Below are 15,254 nucleotides of genomic sequence, written 5' to 3'. Positions count from 1 at the left end.
GTGCTTTTGATGCTGATGTAATGAAATATGAGAGACCTCTGGGTGTTAATTATTATACAGTAGTGAATTTCATGTAACGTGTGGAAGTAAACATTGAGGGAAGAAGCAGAATAAAAGATCAAGTGACTTTTAATGAAGGAATTCCTCCGTGTGGCGTCTTGGGAAGTGGAACTGTAAGAAAAGTCAACTTTTGAGTTCATGGAATACCCAGCTAGAAAGTACTCTGGGTGTAAGAACTTCATACCCACATGTAATGGTAAGAACGGAGCGATCCAGTGAGTCTGCCATAGGTGCAGGGAGGAGAAAAAATAAAAAGTAGAAGATTGTGTAAAAACGTTAGAAAGAGAAGGGCGGAATAAAACAAGAGCGGTGAGCGGAAGAGCCAGACGCGAATATGCAAAAGTGAGAAACGAGCTGAACGACATCTTAAGAACGACATAACAGCAAAAGCCAAGACTGAACCGAAACTGCTTCACAGCCACATCAGAAAAAAAGACGACAGTAAAACACCAGTGAAAAGCCTGAAGAGGGAAGAAGCTCACAAGAAACAAGGAAGAGTGTTGTCAGAAGAAACAAGGGCAATAGCAGAGACTGAAAGAGGAGTGGTAAACCAACGGGAACTGGATACCCCCTCCCCCACACATACACATCAGGGAAGGAGGTGAAAAAATACTTTCAAGTGAGCTGAATTCACCAAAAGTAGAGCGATCTGACAGTGACACCATGAATTCTGTGAGAGGGAGGAGAAGCACTGTCTGAACCACTAGTCAAAATATAGAAGCCACAGATTACTGAAGAGTTGTCGGGGATCTGTAAGAGAGCGAATGTTGTCTCAGTTTTAAGAAATAAAACAAGTGTCAAAACAGACCCATGTCCTTTTTATGCAAATTATGTAAGGTAATGAAGTGGATAATCACGAGAGAGGTAGGACGCTTTTAAAGAAATCTGGAGTTTTATGACAACGTAACAGAATTGAGGCAGGGTGGGAGAGAGAAAAAGAGAAGGATGGATTGTATATTCTTGGACTACAAAAAGCCATTTGATATTGTTCCTCACAGGAGCAAAAACTGGAGCAGGCAGGCATAACAGGGAAATGTGCCGCAGTGGGAGGGGGAGAAAGTGATTGTCCAAGACGAAATATTAGAATGGGAAAGTGTAACAAACGGAATTCTTCACAGTTCAGTATTAGGACCAGTATCATTTCTTGTACGTATATGTGATTGATATGCCAGAACAGGTTGGCGGATGTGTCCTTGTTTGCTGATGTTAAAATAATGGGGAGAATTAACTCGACTCACGAAATCGTAATCACACGATTGCAAACAAACCATACCACGGGCGGGAATAGAACCCGCTATCAGAGTCATAAAACTCAAGACCGACGCGCTAGCCACTGGGCCAGCTGGTTACAGCAAGATTCGTCCAACGTTTCACCAGTGCCGGGGATCGATCCCGGACTTAAGAGTATATATTACAAGCTGCAGCTTATCTTGGAAAATGAAAGAAAGAGCGTAAGTAGTGTATGAGCCTATAGCGCAGATTTATTTGAAACGGAGAAACTACCAGACAGCTGGAAAACTGCAAAAGGGGATCGCAATAAAGAAACAGGTGGACAGACACGAGGCACTGACATACAAGCCTGTATCACCTGGTTTGTAAACCTGCATTCTAGAGAGGTTGCTCAGAATCATCAACTCGCATATGACTCTAGAAACTGGGTACCAGAACTCTCACTGCACTCCACTCAAGTGTTGGAACCATGGCCTCACTCTACTTACAACACGGGGTCCTGGAAACAGCTCAACTCTTACCTGATTCACCATATTACATACTGGAATCCTGAACTCACATGTGGCTCACATTACTGGTTGCTGGAACCCTAAACTCACGTCTGGGTGCTGGAAGCCTCAACTCAAACCTTTTATGAATAGCCTCTCTTGATGCCTTGAATTCCAGTGTAATTTCATTCAGAATAACGGGTTCCGATGTATTCTCGTTTGGGGTAATGGATCCCAGTGCATTCCCATTCCCAGTAACGGATTCCAGGCTATTCCCGTTCCCGAGGGGCGGTGAGGCAAGATGAGGGGTGGTGGAGGGGGGAAGGTACCGGAGGCATGGAGGAAGGAGGATGAGGAGGAGGGTTAGGGGAAGAGGGGATGAACGAGGGACTGGTACATCATTATTATCAACCTAACAGCTCCCAGGGGCCCTTTCATAGCCAGCTGCTACCTACTTACCTGCTATACATATATAAATATGTTCACGTGTACACGAAATGCTACATTAAGTGTATCGAAGTTGTAAATGTCCGAAAGTAGTAAGTGTTTCAAGGTGATCATTGTCGCAGGGCAATAAGTGTCGCAAGGTAGTATGGGCCTTAAAGCACTCGAGTGTTGGCACTTGGAAAAAAAGAAAGAGGACATGATAGAAAAATTCCAAAGAAAGGTTACAAAATGACCTCCTTCCCCACCTTTCCCTGGAATTAAAAAAAAATAAGAAATTACTAAAAATTATATACAAAAAAAAAAACACTAAAACTTTCTTTATTGGCTGCTAGGAGGAGATGAGAAGACATGATAACCTCGTACAAGATCATAAAAGATGCAAGGAAGTAGGTAGAGCAATTTTTGTAGCTACATCAACAAGGTGAACAAGAAGCAGAACTTATATACAACAGGTAAGTGTCAAAAGACTGATAAAAAAAAGGAAAGTTCTTCACAAATAGCAGTAAAAGACGCGAATAGTAGTCAAAGGAGGTAGTAAATGATATAACCACCGGGAAATTATGGGTCCCGCAAGGTCCCAAGAGGTGGACCACATTATATATTTAATATATATATATATATATATATATATATATATATATATATATATATATATATATATATTAATATATATATATATATATATATATATATATATATATATATATATATATATATATATATATATATATATGTCGTGCCGAATAGGTAAAACTTGCGATTTTAGCTTAAATAGCTACGCTCTTCTTGCCGAATAAGGCAAGCTAAAATTTGTGTATGCAATAATTTCGCAAAAATCATTCTGAACGTAAAGAAAAAATATATTTCATTGTTTATTATTAAATTATTGTAAACTTATCTAAAATATATTTAGTTGGGTTAGGCTAAATTAAATTGAGCTTGTTATAATAAGGTTAGGTAAGTTTTCTGAGGTTCTTTTGGTACAGATTTATTAATTTTTACATTTATTAATTTTTAAATTAACATAAATGAGAAAAAAATACTATATCCTTAAACATATAAGAGAAAATTTTAGAAAGGACTTAATTTTAAATGAGTTCTTGCTAATTGACCTATTTTAGCTATTGGGCACGACACACACACACACACACACACACACACACACTATATATATATATATATATATATATATATATATATATATATATATATATATATATATATATATATATATATATATATATATATATAGAGTGTGTGTGTGTGTTTGTTTGTGTGTGTGTGTGTTAAATGATAAGGTCTAGGCACCACGAGCATGATTTTGCTGTAGCTAAAAATAGATGATCAAGTAATCACTCCCCCTCACCCCCACCCCCGCCCCACACACACACACACACACACACACACACACACACACACACACACACACACACACACGTTAACCTCCACATTAAGCAGAAACCAAATGAACCAGAAAACTATAAAGGTAAGACTAACGATATGTTAAACAAAAATGTAAATGACAATGAAAACAAGGAGTTGGTGGATGAAAGTGAGATTAGTAGAAACCAAACCAAACATGAAACTTAGGCAAGTGATAAATGCCATATTCCATGAAGGATACCATATGATGAGGAGAAGGCGAAGAGTGGTGGGTGGAGTGATGGCGCTACCAGTTATTGATATGTGGAGGTTTCAAGGGATTAATTATCTTTGTAGTAGAAACTTCAGAGATTTCAGCTGGAATGATAGAAAACAGAAGTAGGTTACAATTGTCCGCAAAAAGTCGAAATGACGAAGATATGAGTGCAAGGAGAACAACAGGACAATGATGCCAGTTCTGGAGGAAGCAACACAAATAACTCCTAAGGTGCTGTTGATGCAGCCTCTCGTAATACATTACCTTTCATCTTGAAAAATTCTGGGGTGCTGTTAGTACAGTTTCCTCTTTAAGACAGCCAGGGTGCTGTTGGTACAGACCTTCACAACACATCGGGTAGACAGCTCAAGAAGAATATTTTTCACCTGCTAGTTAGGAGAGGCGCTGTAGTGTGAGTTATGTATTCCAGAAAACACTGTGTAAATCCCGGCCCTGATGCTATGCAAATCTTCACAGGCCAAGCATTGAGATTCACTCCCAAGATTCTGGGTCTGGTAAATATTCGGACTCGGGGAGTTTGGTAAAGAGTGAGTGTTTGAAGTGTTTGTGTGTGTGTGTGTGTGTGTGTGTGTGTGTGTGTGTGTGTGTGTGTGTGTGTGTGTGTGTGTGTGTGCTTTATTGCGTACGTGTTGCAGTGTATTTTGTTTAGGAAAAGAAAGAGCGAGGGAGATCACTCCCTTCTTCCATTACCCTCTTCAGCCTGGGTTTACTTTACCGGGCCGCGGGGACGTTGATCCCCTGAATACCCTCCAGGTAGGCAGATAGACCAACCACCCCAGAGCGTCTATTTTTTTCCCCACCAGGTTGACAGCCCCACCATCATCCACATCCACTCACTCATCAGTCAGGCAGCCACCTTCATCCAGTCATAAGCTAGCCATCTTCATTCACTCCATTCCCTCCTCACCGGTCAGCTTACATTTTCAGATAGTCTCCTGAGGGATGGTAGTTGCCAAGTGTTACGCCCCTCGTTTGTGAACCTTCTAGGTCAGGTATGATGTATAAGTAACGGGCTTTTTCACTTAATATTATATTATTTCTAGCCTCATTAGTAGCTAAAATGAGGATAGAGTACTTTATAATATTATCTGGCCTTAATTTATTTAGCTGTGTAAATAGATAAGATGTTTCGATGATGTAAACTACGGGTACAGTTGTTTATTACCCGCCTGTCGTTTAGCCACTGTCCCCTCTTAATCCGAGGTGACGTCAATCTGAGAATTCTGTTATAGGGCAGTCCACTCTCACCTTTCGTGAGAGAAGCTCCTTGATTCCTGGATTTAACCTTCTGGTCCCACATGAGGTTCCCTAGTGACCTTCCAGCACCTCGGACGGTATCAGACAGAAACGTCTCAGACGAAGTGTGTATTGCTGTATTGGAGACGCTGGTGATTGTCCCTAGCTCTGCTAGGAGCGAGTTTAAGCAGTATTGGTTCAAAGAGGACGGCGAAAAAGTCATGGGAGACAGACTCGCCTCAAAACTCCTTTAAGTGTATAATATTCCTAATCTCGCTTAGTATATTTTGAAAGTTGAATAAGAGTGAATTATTATTGAAGTGTTACATTTTCTGTCTCATTTAGATTGAGTTAAGCAAAGTGTTATTATATGAAGTGAAGGTGTTATGATACTAGAGCCATTCAGTACTATAAACAAGACAGAATATTGTATATTATCTTTTAAGTGAACTCAAGTGTAAATTTCATGAGTACTCTGTTTTTTGGTGCGACCTTTTTAAAGTTAATATAAAACCCTTCTATGGTTTATTAAGAAACTTAATAAAAAACCGGAAAGAAACATTGTGATTGTTTACTACTGAAACCTTGAATGATTTCATCTAGAACAGGATATTCAATCCTGTTTATTTGTTGCAAGAAAGGGCTAAACAGGCTTAAGTAGTGGCCCTGTATGCAACACCAAGTGATAGGAATATCAGCTCTGCTGGAACGAAACCTTTGAAGCTCCCACAGCTGATGAACATTTACTGGAATGCTTGATGATATATTCGTTGTGCTAACGAGTTTTCCACTGTCATGTTCCATAACGTAGGATGCGACCCATCCTGCGCGATGGCATATAACAGGGAAACATGTTTAGCTTTTGTTTCTACTGTATAACTGTATAACACGCTGCGGATGTAATTAATTTATCTAAATAGAAACAGATAAATTTACTGGGGATCTGTCGGCCTCTGGGATGGTGAACCTTTAATGGAATACTTGACGATATCTCCCAGCTCAGGCTGACAGATTTCAGTACAGTGTATGTGACCCATCCTGTGTGATGGAATATGACGGAGAAAAATAGTTTGCTTTTGTTCCCATTATGTAACTCATATAGAATAGGGCAGCAGCACACTGGTGCTGCATCCAGCTCTGCTAAAAAAAATCACCTCAGCAGACAGCCACCTCCATCCCCTCAACAGACAACTATCTTCCCACCTCATCTTAGTACATTAAAACACACACACACACACACACACACACACACACACACACACACACACACACACACACACACACATACACACACACATATATTTATTGTCCAAAATGGATGCTGTTAGTAGCCTCCTCAGTCTGATAATTGGTTTTACATAATAGATTAAAGGAACCATGTTGATTTGGGCGTAACAATTAACAGCTGGTCTCCTAATAACAAACCTCGACATTTGCCTTCCTAATGATGCTTAAATTAGTTTATAACAGTGAGTTTAACTCATGGATGTTATTGAATGTGTGTCATCACTAATGAGGAATTAAGGTACGTTTCGTGTGAATTTCATCTGACATTAAATTATTTCATAGTAAGAGCTGACGAATTAATAAAAGAAAGAATTTTGAAAGAAAAAGTGGAATATAACCTTGGTCTGTTTCACGCATTAGAAATAATATAAAGAGAGAGTTGATTGAATGTGAATCTTGCAGAAAAGCCTGAGTAGGTGTATAATTCACTGTAACATGAAAGTGGATAAGTATTTTTACGGAAGAAGTTGCAATGTAAGCAGACAGACGAATGTTGGAGTAGGCAGGCTCAGGCTTGGTTACAAGTACTTCCTACAGTTTGGCATATGAACAGATGATCAAACCAGCCAGCCTTATGGGCACTTTCTTGAACACAGTGTGCCTGATTGTTCACATATTGAGAAGTGTAGTGATAGCACTCTTACCTATATGATATTCAGAGTTATCTTATAATACTGCAAATAAGATAACAGGAATTTTAAGTAACCTTTCTAAGGCTTGTAAATGTATCCAACTTTAATCTTAGGTCTTAGTTCCTGTTTTTGTGCCTCCATATACTGTGGTGCTAGGCTTCATATGATAGATATAAGGTGTACAGAACACTAGCTATTTCGGTAAAAATTGTAATTGAACGCTTTCTATGAATTCTCTATAATGTTTAAGTGCAGTGTATATTTATAACTGAGCGAATCTACCGTTCTTATCAGTAAAAAATCGAGTTGAAGAGTGATAAGAGAATCAACGGGTAATGTGGACGTGATAGAGGTAGCGTAGTGCCAGTGGCTGGGTTTCCTGCTCTCAGTGTGGCGTCACAGTGAAGTACCAGTGTTTTTATGTCTTTGCAGTGCAGGAGTAGCTCGGTGTTTACCCGTCCAGTGTGATTTATAATACTTAAAGATCCTAAAGGGTGTAGTGTTGTCTTTCACCTCTCTAGTGGTAGCGTTCTGAGGTGAAACTAACGATGATGATGATTCTGTACGAATCTCAAACCTCACATAAGGTGATACTGGAGGGTAATGTGTGATTATTCCGTCACGAAGAATACCGTATCGTGAAGTACTAATCCCCCCGAAAAACATAACAAATTATTTTTAATATTTTGTTACGTTTATAATATTTTTTTCTCAGTGTCGATTGAAACAAGATTCATAGTGATGTTGCCAGCTTGACCTGAAGGGGATGTAGTGAACGGGAGGCAAACAGCAATCCTGTTTACTATACTTGTACATCTTCCTAAATCTCTGTCGTGGATGTTACACTCCTTTATACAATCCGGTATTTAATATCGTGACTTACTACGCATGTGTGATCATATTAAATGGAACCTTAATTATGATATATCGAGTGATGTACCTTGATTAATGCTAACATTCATTATGCACTGCATATCAGTGCATCAAGGGACCAACACTTATACATATACATCAATGGAGATTAACAATAAATTGATATATCAACACGTAACATGAACATGGTGTGCCAACACGTGTAACGTGCTAACATGTGTTAAACTAACACGTAACACATCAACACGTGAAACATTAAGGTCAGCTGCTGTACAAGATGTGACCATCCTGCCACAAGAACAAAGTTATGCACAAGCATTAGACGTGACAAATCAGACTGGCATCTTCAAAATGGATTCTGAGTCATCCGTGTCAACATTCTGGTCCAACTTCTACACAGTACGGAAGAAGAGTGCTAAAAAGGAATTATTATGGAACAGATTTCGCTCTCCTTACGATACTTCCCTCTGTGCTGAGAGTCCTACAACCCCTTCTTCTTCTTCTGGAACATCCTGCCACCGAAAAGCAACAAACACTGTGCCCCCCGAGGTGCCCTGTCATAGAAAATCTGGGGGAGATTCTCGTAGCTCTCTTTCCCTTTCGTTGACTAAAAGATTATTTTCGGGCTTCAGTACACTTCAGTACCAGCGAAAATCAGGATCCACCACACCCAAACAATCGTATATTAGGGCCTCTAATGATTCACTGGTTGAAAACACGAAGTGGCCAACAGAGGGAAAGCTACGGGCATCGAAGTCAGCTGACTCTCTCGCAGATCGCTTCATCTGGGAGAAAAGTGGCTGGTGGCGCTCTGGGAATAGAGTTTCGGATACCAGTAAGTCTACAGATGAATTAATAAAAGTTAGAAACAAATGGCTGGAGAAGCTGGATCAGTGTAAAGTTTATTCAGGCTCATCGAAGTCGGATGAGACTTTGAATGTCGACTATGGGTTACTCACTGATCCGCATGGCGCTCTACTTAGTAAAATTTCGCCGAGGGCATCCTCAAGTCTTCGCCAGATACAGAAGTGTGTCTGTCAGAGCCCGTCGCTTAACCTCAAACCATGGAACGTCCATACAGGTAGAGAGAGAGCACCGAAAGAAGACCTAAAGAGTGATCAGAAATTCGAGGATGCCAACTCGCTATTAGACACAGAAAAGCTTGCAGAGCGCCAGTATAGACGGAATCCTAGAGAGGATATCGGGAAACGTGACATGATTCTTACAATGAGTGACACACACAACCATCCGCCACTTACTGTTTGTCCTGGACATCGCCTTGCCAGATCTCGCAGCTGCACAAGATCCAGTTATCCCGTGGTGTCGTCTTACACTGGAGCGGCTTTTCATTCTCTGAGCCCCAACAACAGAGCCTCAAGTTGCGTACGAGAAATGTCAGAAGTGACGCATGCAGACAGAGATAGAGGTCTCAGAATACGCCGATCGAGATCTTGCCAAAGATCAAAAGTTAGAGAGGAGTTCATTAGAGAGAAAGAGAGCATCGTCCTCCCCCACACTCCATACATTCCAGAGCTAAGAATTAATAAATACAACTTGAAGACCCGTTTTCCGAGGGTCGATCAACGGAGGGCGCTGTCTACGTGCAACCAGCTGCCTATGAGAGACCCTGAACAGGTTGTTCCAAACTTGTTCACCGGTGAAGGAACGATGAGTGGAAATAGTATACTAACCCTCTCAACACGTGAAGACCCATTTGAGCACTTGAACAAGAGCAAGACTTGGAGTCTTAGGCGAAGTGTGCTAAGGACTCCCGTAAATCGCCGCAATAGGATTCAGGACACACCCAGTTCCTCTTTTCTCCAGTCTTCTCGTTCGGAGGCAAATCATCGCTACTGCCTGACAACCGGAGGCAACACCACTCTTAAGCAACATGACCCAATGGTGAGCATCCTTTGGACTGTGTGTGTGTGCGTGTGTGTGTGCGTGTGTGTGTGCGTGTGTGTGTGCGTGTGTGTGTGCGTGTGTGTGTGCGTGTGTGTGTGCGTGTGTGTGCGTGTGTGTGTGTGCGTGTGCGTGTGTGTGTGTGTGTGTGTGTGTGTGTGTGTGTGTGTGTGTGTGTGTGTGTGTGTGTGTGTGTGTGTTACCATTTGTCAAAAGCACTTGTCGGTAGACACTTAGCGGTTTTTTTTTTGTGTGTGTGTGTGTGTGTGTGTGTGTGTGTGTTTGGTAATGTGCCTGGGTATTACGTCAGTCTATAGATTAATGTACAGTTCTTCTTCATTAACACGAAGGTAATTTTTTTTTCACTTTTCATGAATATCCATAGGAATGAAAATGGGTTTCAACACACGTGTGTCGCAGGCTGCTGTGATGCCGTTAAAGAGCACTTGGTCCACGGAATTGGAGCTACTCTCTCCTTCCTCGGATCAAACCTTATTGTTTCCCTTTCCCCAACCTCTCTGTGGCTCCTACGGGTTTAGCCCTTTTCCACGACTATCATTCACTTGTGTGTCATTTTTCAGTGTACTTGTACTAAATAATTTAATTTAATTCTGTTTTTATTCGTCAGTAAATTAAGTCAGCGATATGCTTTAATAATTATATGTTATCTGCCAGTGGTTCTGGGTACTATCTTCTCCAGGTCCTGGTCTCAGACCAGGTGTTGGTCTCAGACCAGGTCTCATGACTTGGAAAGGAACTGTTAAGAAGGACTTGGGAAGGTGAAGGTATGTGTATAGTGATTATAAGTAGGAGTTTAGTAAGATTTATCCGTCATCTTACATATTCATGAGAGAAAAAGAAGAGATCAGTAATCCTGCTGGAGTACCCCCTATCGGCGGAGTCCTGACGCCCCCCACCCCTCTGGCGGAGTCCTGACACCCCCCTCTCGGCGGAGTCCTGACACCCCCGCTGTCGGCGGAGTCCTGACACCTCCGCTCTCGGCGGAGTCCTGACACCTCCGCTGTCGGCGGAGTCCTGACACTCCCCTCTCGGCGGAGTCCTGACACCCCCCTCCCCCTCTCGGCGGAGTCCTGACGGTCTCTCTGTTGCTTACCTCTACAGCTATATCTGACAATTTATTCTAATGGCGTGGTCCACTCAGTGGAATTTTGAAGATCCCATCATTTTGATCTAATCCATGAGCTGCCACACACATTCCACACTCATTTGTCCGAAATTCTCCGCATAACAATGGACTTTCTACATGTACAACTGTCACCTGTCTCTGTACAGACATTGTATCACGCTGAAATGTAGACGGTAGATGGTTGCTGTCTACCAGCCTTCTGCTGCGTGAATGTGCAAGTTTCCTAGAACGATTATTTACATATAAATCTTTAATAATAACTTAGAGTGATCAAGCTTCAGGCGACACTGTGACGGCAGATATTACTGTTTACATCCAGTCGTAGCCTCGGTTGGTTATTATTATAATCAAGGGGAAAGTGCTAAACCCGTAGGATTATGCAGCGCCTGTGGGGGGGGGGACGTGGAAGGTATTCAGGCTTAATTCAGGGAACCGGAACACAACTCCAATTCCCTAGATCAGGAGCCCCTCACCAGCGTCAAGGAACCTTCCTTGAGGGGCCTCGGTTGGTACAGTTGCTCGTACATGCAAAGAATACTCGGAAGGACAATTTTTTAACCTTGAAGAGCATGAAATTGAGAAGTTTAAAAACAACATGAAATTAAGAAATTTCAGACGACCGGGAGCTTTAAAAGTTTAAACTTGAGGCGGAAACATTTCAAGTAACAAGAAATTTACATTTTTATTTCTTATAATATAAAACTGAAACTTTCCAAACAACGAAAAGTTGTTGAAAAGTTGGGTTGGCATTTCCTCCCTTGCAGATAACAAAGTTGAACTCTGCTTCTCCACCGTGTTGACTAACTTTCCTCCAGTTGCAGCAGTTAACTTTACCAACGGTGCTGAAAGGTACAGTTCTTTTTTTAAGTTCGTAAGATATGCGAAAACCTACTTACATGAGCTACTTCTGTTTCGTCTCATGCCTTTAAACAACAAGTGAAAACTGACATTGAGGTGTACGTTATCAAAGATCTTCATTATCAGCAATTAGTGGATGGAACTTATATGTGGCAATACTGTGCCAGGTAGTGTAGCCTTACTCTTTCCAGTACACAGTGCCAGGTGGTGTAGCATTACTCTTTCCAGTACACAGTGCCAGGTGGTGTAGCATTACTCTTGCCAGTACACAGAGTGCCAGGTGGTGTAGCATTACTCTTTCCAGTACACAGTGCCAGGTGGTGTAGCATTACTCTTGCCAGTACACAGAGTGCCAGGTGGTGTAGCATTACTCTTTCCAGTACACAGTGCCAGGTGGTGTAGCATTACTCTTGCCAGTACACAGAGTGCCAGGTGGTGTAGCATTACTCTTTCCAGTACACAGTGCCAGGTGGTGTAGCATTACTCTTGCCAGTACACAGAGTGCCAGGTGGTGTAGCATTACTTTTGCCAGTACACAGTACGAGGTGGTGTAGCATTACTCTTGCCAGTACACATTGCCAGGTGGTGTAGCATTACTCTTGCCAGTACACAGAGTGCCAGGTGGTGTAGCATTACTCTTATCAGTACAGTGCCAGGTGGTGTAGCATTACTCTTGCCACTACATAGAGTGCCAGGTGATGTAGCATTACTCTTGGCAGTACACAGTGCCAGGTGGTGTAGCATTAGTATTGCCAAAACACAGAGCACAACTCTACACGTTATTACTACTGAACGTGTGTGTGTTGTAAGTAATCTGATCTGTTCCCAGCAGCGCCAGGCTCTCTCTCCCCTCATACCCAGCGTGATTCATGTGTTTTATCACTGTTTTCCCTCGTGTTGCTTCCCCCTCATGTAGCTTCCCCTCGTATTGCTTTCCTTCGTGTTGCTTTCCCTCTTGTTCCTTCTCCAAATTTTGTTTTCCCTTATGTTGCTTCCTCTCGTGTTGCTTCCTCTCGTGTTGCTTCTCCTCATGCTGCATCTACTCCGGTGAAGGGCTCTTAATCAAAGGAATTAGAAGTATCCCTCCTCTTTGATAGAAGCTGATTGCCTAACATTTTCCTAACACTGAATGTTCCCTACGTTTTTAATTGTTTTCCCGTGAATTGTAATAAGAGTAATAATAATGTCTGGTTACCTTCTCATCCTTTATTTATTCTTTATGTTCGTCTGCTGCTATCCCGTTTCTTTTTCCTCCTCCTCCTCCTCCTCCTCCTACTGTTGCTGCTGCTCTTTCTATTCCTTTTTTCATCTCTTCCTCGTCATCGATAATCTACTTTCCTACCTCCATACCTCAAACACTTGCCTCTCACACCTGAATAATACACGATATTCCTTAATCTAGGTACAAGTAGATAGTTCTCTGCAGATAAACACAGTGTAGACTTTCAGACCCTTTATCTTTCTTTTCTATTTACTCCCATGACCCACCATCTTCTGCAGCTGCGTAACACCCTCCTCTCCTCCTTCAGGTGTTGGGTGAGGACGACTCGGGGCTGTGTAGGGGCGTGATCTTCGACGGCAGCACCAGTGCCCGCACCGGGGTCTTCCCCACCTCGCTGGTGGCTCGACGTGACACAAAAGGTAAGTCTTACCTTTCTCGCTCCTGCTGCTGCTGCACCAGCAGTAGCACCAACGTTTATTCCCTTGGTAGAAGAAAAAGTTTGCCCTCGTAGATATAAAGTAAAGACGTCCCAGTTACAGTCTGGGTATCATGTAGGAATATATCTCGTGTGTTTTGTTACATAAATGATGTAACAATCTGGGTACAGATGAAAGTGTTACAATATGGTTAGGAAATGGATGTTTTACTCTGGGTACAGAATAAGACCGCATCTTTCATGGTAAGAATACCTAACCATACCACGGGCGGGATTTGAACCAGCGGTCAGAGAGTCTCAAAACTCCAGACCGTCGCGTTAGACTCTCTGACCGCGGGTTCAAATCCCGCCCGTGGTATGGTTTGTTTGCAATCGTGTCATTACGATCTCGTAAGTTAAGAATACCTACTTTCTCATACCTGGATGCAAAATGCATCTTCCACAAGGGTCACCAATTAGGTGCTTCGATGCTGAAAGCTCAGCTTGAAGAGATAAATAGTAGATTCGTCTGAGTGTGAGCTATGACCACTGAAGCTTCACACCCTAGGTATTGTAGCATCATCAAGGAGGCAGTGGTCCGTGCGTGTCATTCAGCTCAATGAATAGTGAAAGCTCGTTTCTTCGTCCTGTGATCAAGAGACAGACACTCGTGTTTTGGGGAGATCTATTGTCTCCCTGCACGGGTCTCCCTGGTCCCTTCATGGTCGTGGTGCATCGAAGTGTGCACTTATTTAATAAAGCTTGTTGTTCCTGAACAAAAAAATAACATGATTTTTTAGTCTAGGTATATAAGATTTTTGTCCATAGTTCCCTCTACAAAAGAAATGCCCAGCACTTCCGGTATTAATAACATGACCATTGTTGCCCTTCCAAAATATGTTTAACATTTCCTGAAAAATGTATATCCAACGTCTTCTGCACAAAAGGTATGCCAAAAATTCCTGGTACAAAAGTCCAACATTCCCGGTACAGAAAATGAGCTCAGCATTAACGGTAACACTATTCTGCCACTGTGATCATCGGGAGGCTTGTCCTTGATACTGACACAACCTTAAGACCGTAGATGACAGTCCTAAGTATGATCATCACCTGACCATAAACATTACATACATTATACATTTAGACTCGTAGGGGTCATACAATGCCTGGAGAATAAAAGATAATGAAGGGCGGGTAGCCTGAAAGATGTTACTCTATCAGTCGCCGTGCTTCAGTCGGTCGCAGTCCTGTCTACAGCTTGTATATCTGCTAAAGTAGGATTAGATCCTCTTAAGAGGAGATCCATGGTTTAAAAAGAAAAGAGAAGAGGCAAGATGCACAACTCTCGCCAGCAGAATTCTGCCTTCTGTACAGTGGACTCGTTGGAAAACACATGATTTGAGAAAGAATTATACTCATGCAAACATTACTCACGGTCGAGCGAACCTCCTTTTATTGAAGTGTTTTATTCAAGTAGTGTTTACAAGAACAACAATACAGGTAGTGTTTACAAAGACAACGCCAGGTAGTGTTTACAAGGACACAACGCCAGGTAGTGTTTACAAGGACACAACGCCAGGTAGTGTTTACAAGGACACAATGCCAGGTAGTGTTTACAAAGACAACAATACCAGGCAAGTGTTCACAAAGACAACAATACCAGGCAAGTGTTTACAAAGACAGCAATACCAGGCAAGTGTTTACAATGATTCAGTTCTAGTATTTACCGTCCATCAGTAACCTGGGGTATAACACAAGAGGTTAAAAAAAAAAATTCTGGCCTCCATTACCGGGGCA

General features: G+C 42.0%; 1 protein-coding gene across 5 annotated transcripts in view; it reads left to right on the top strand.

Annotated features, from left to right (window-relative positions):
- Positions 1 to 15,254, top strand: part of LOC128693269 (caskin-2) — a 1,211,837-nt gene that overhangs the window by 572,377 nt on the left and 624,206 nt on the right. For 2 of the 5 annotated variants that reach the window (XM_070089378.1, XM_070089377.1), the window contains exons 1-2: positions 7,415 to 9,815; positions 13,350 to 13,461. In XM_070089378.1, the coding sequence (XP_069945479.1) occupies positions 8,265 to 9,815; positions 13,350 to 13,461 (1,663 nt within the window). In that variant the 5' untranslated portion in view covers positions 7,415 to 8,264. Of the gene's footprint in view, positions 1 to 7,413; positions 9,816 to 13,349; positions 13,462 to 15,254 lie in introns of those variants that run through there. The other 3 variants (XM_070089381.1, XM_070089382.1, XM_070089379.1) reach the window with 2 other exon arrangements.

Source organism: Cherax quadricarinatus, chromosome 28 (assembly GCF_038502225.1).
Source record: "Cherax quadricarinatus isolate ZL_2023a chromosome 28, ASM3850222v1, whole genome shotgun sequence".
Taxonomy (NCBI): Eukaryota; Metazoa; Arthropoda; class Malacostraca; order Decapoda; family Parastacidae; genus Cherax; species Cherax quadricarinatus.
The sequence above is the reverse complement of the archived record's forward strand: the minus strand, read 5'-3'. Positions and strand labels throughout refer to the sequence as shown.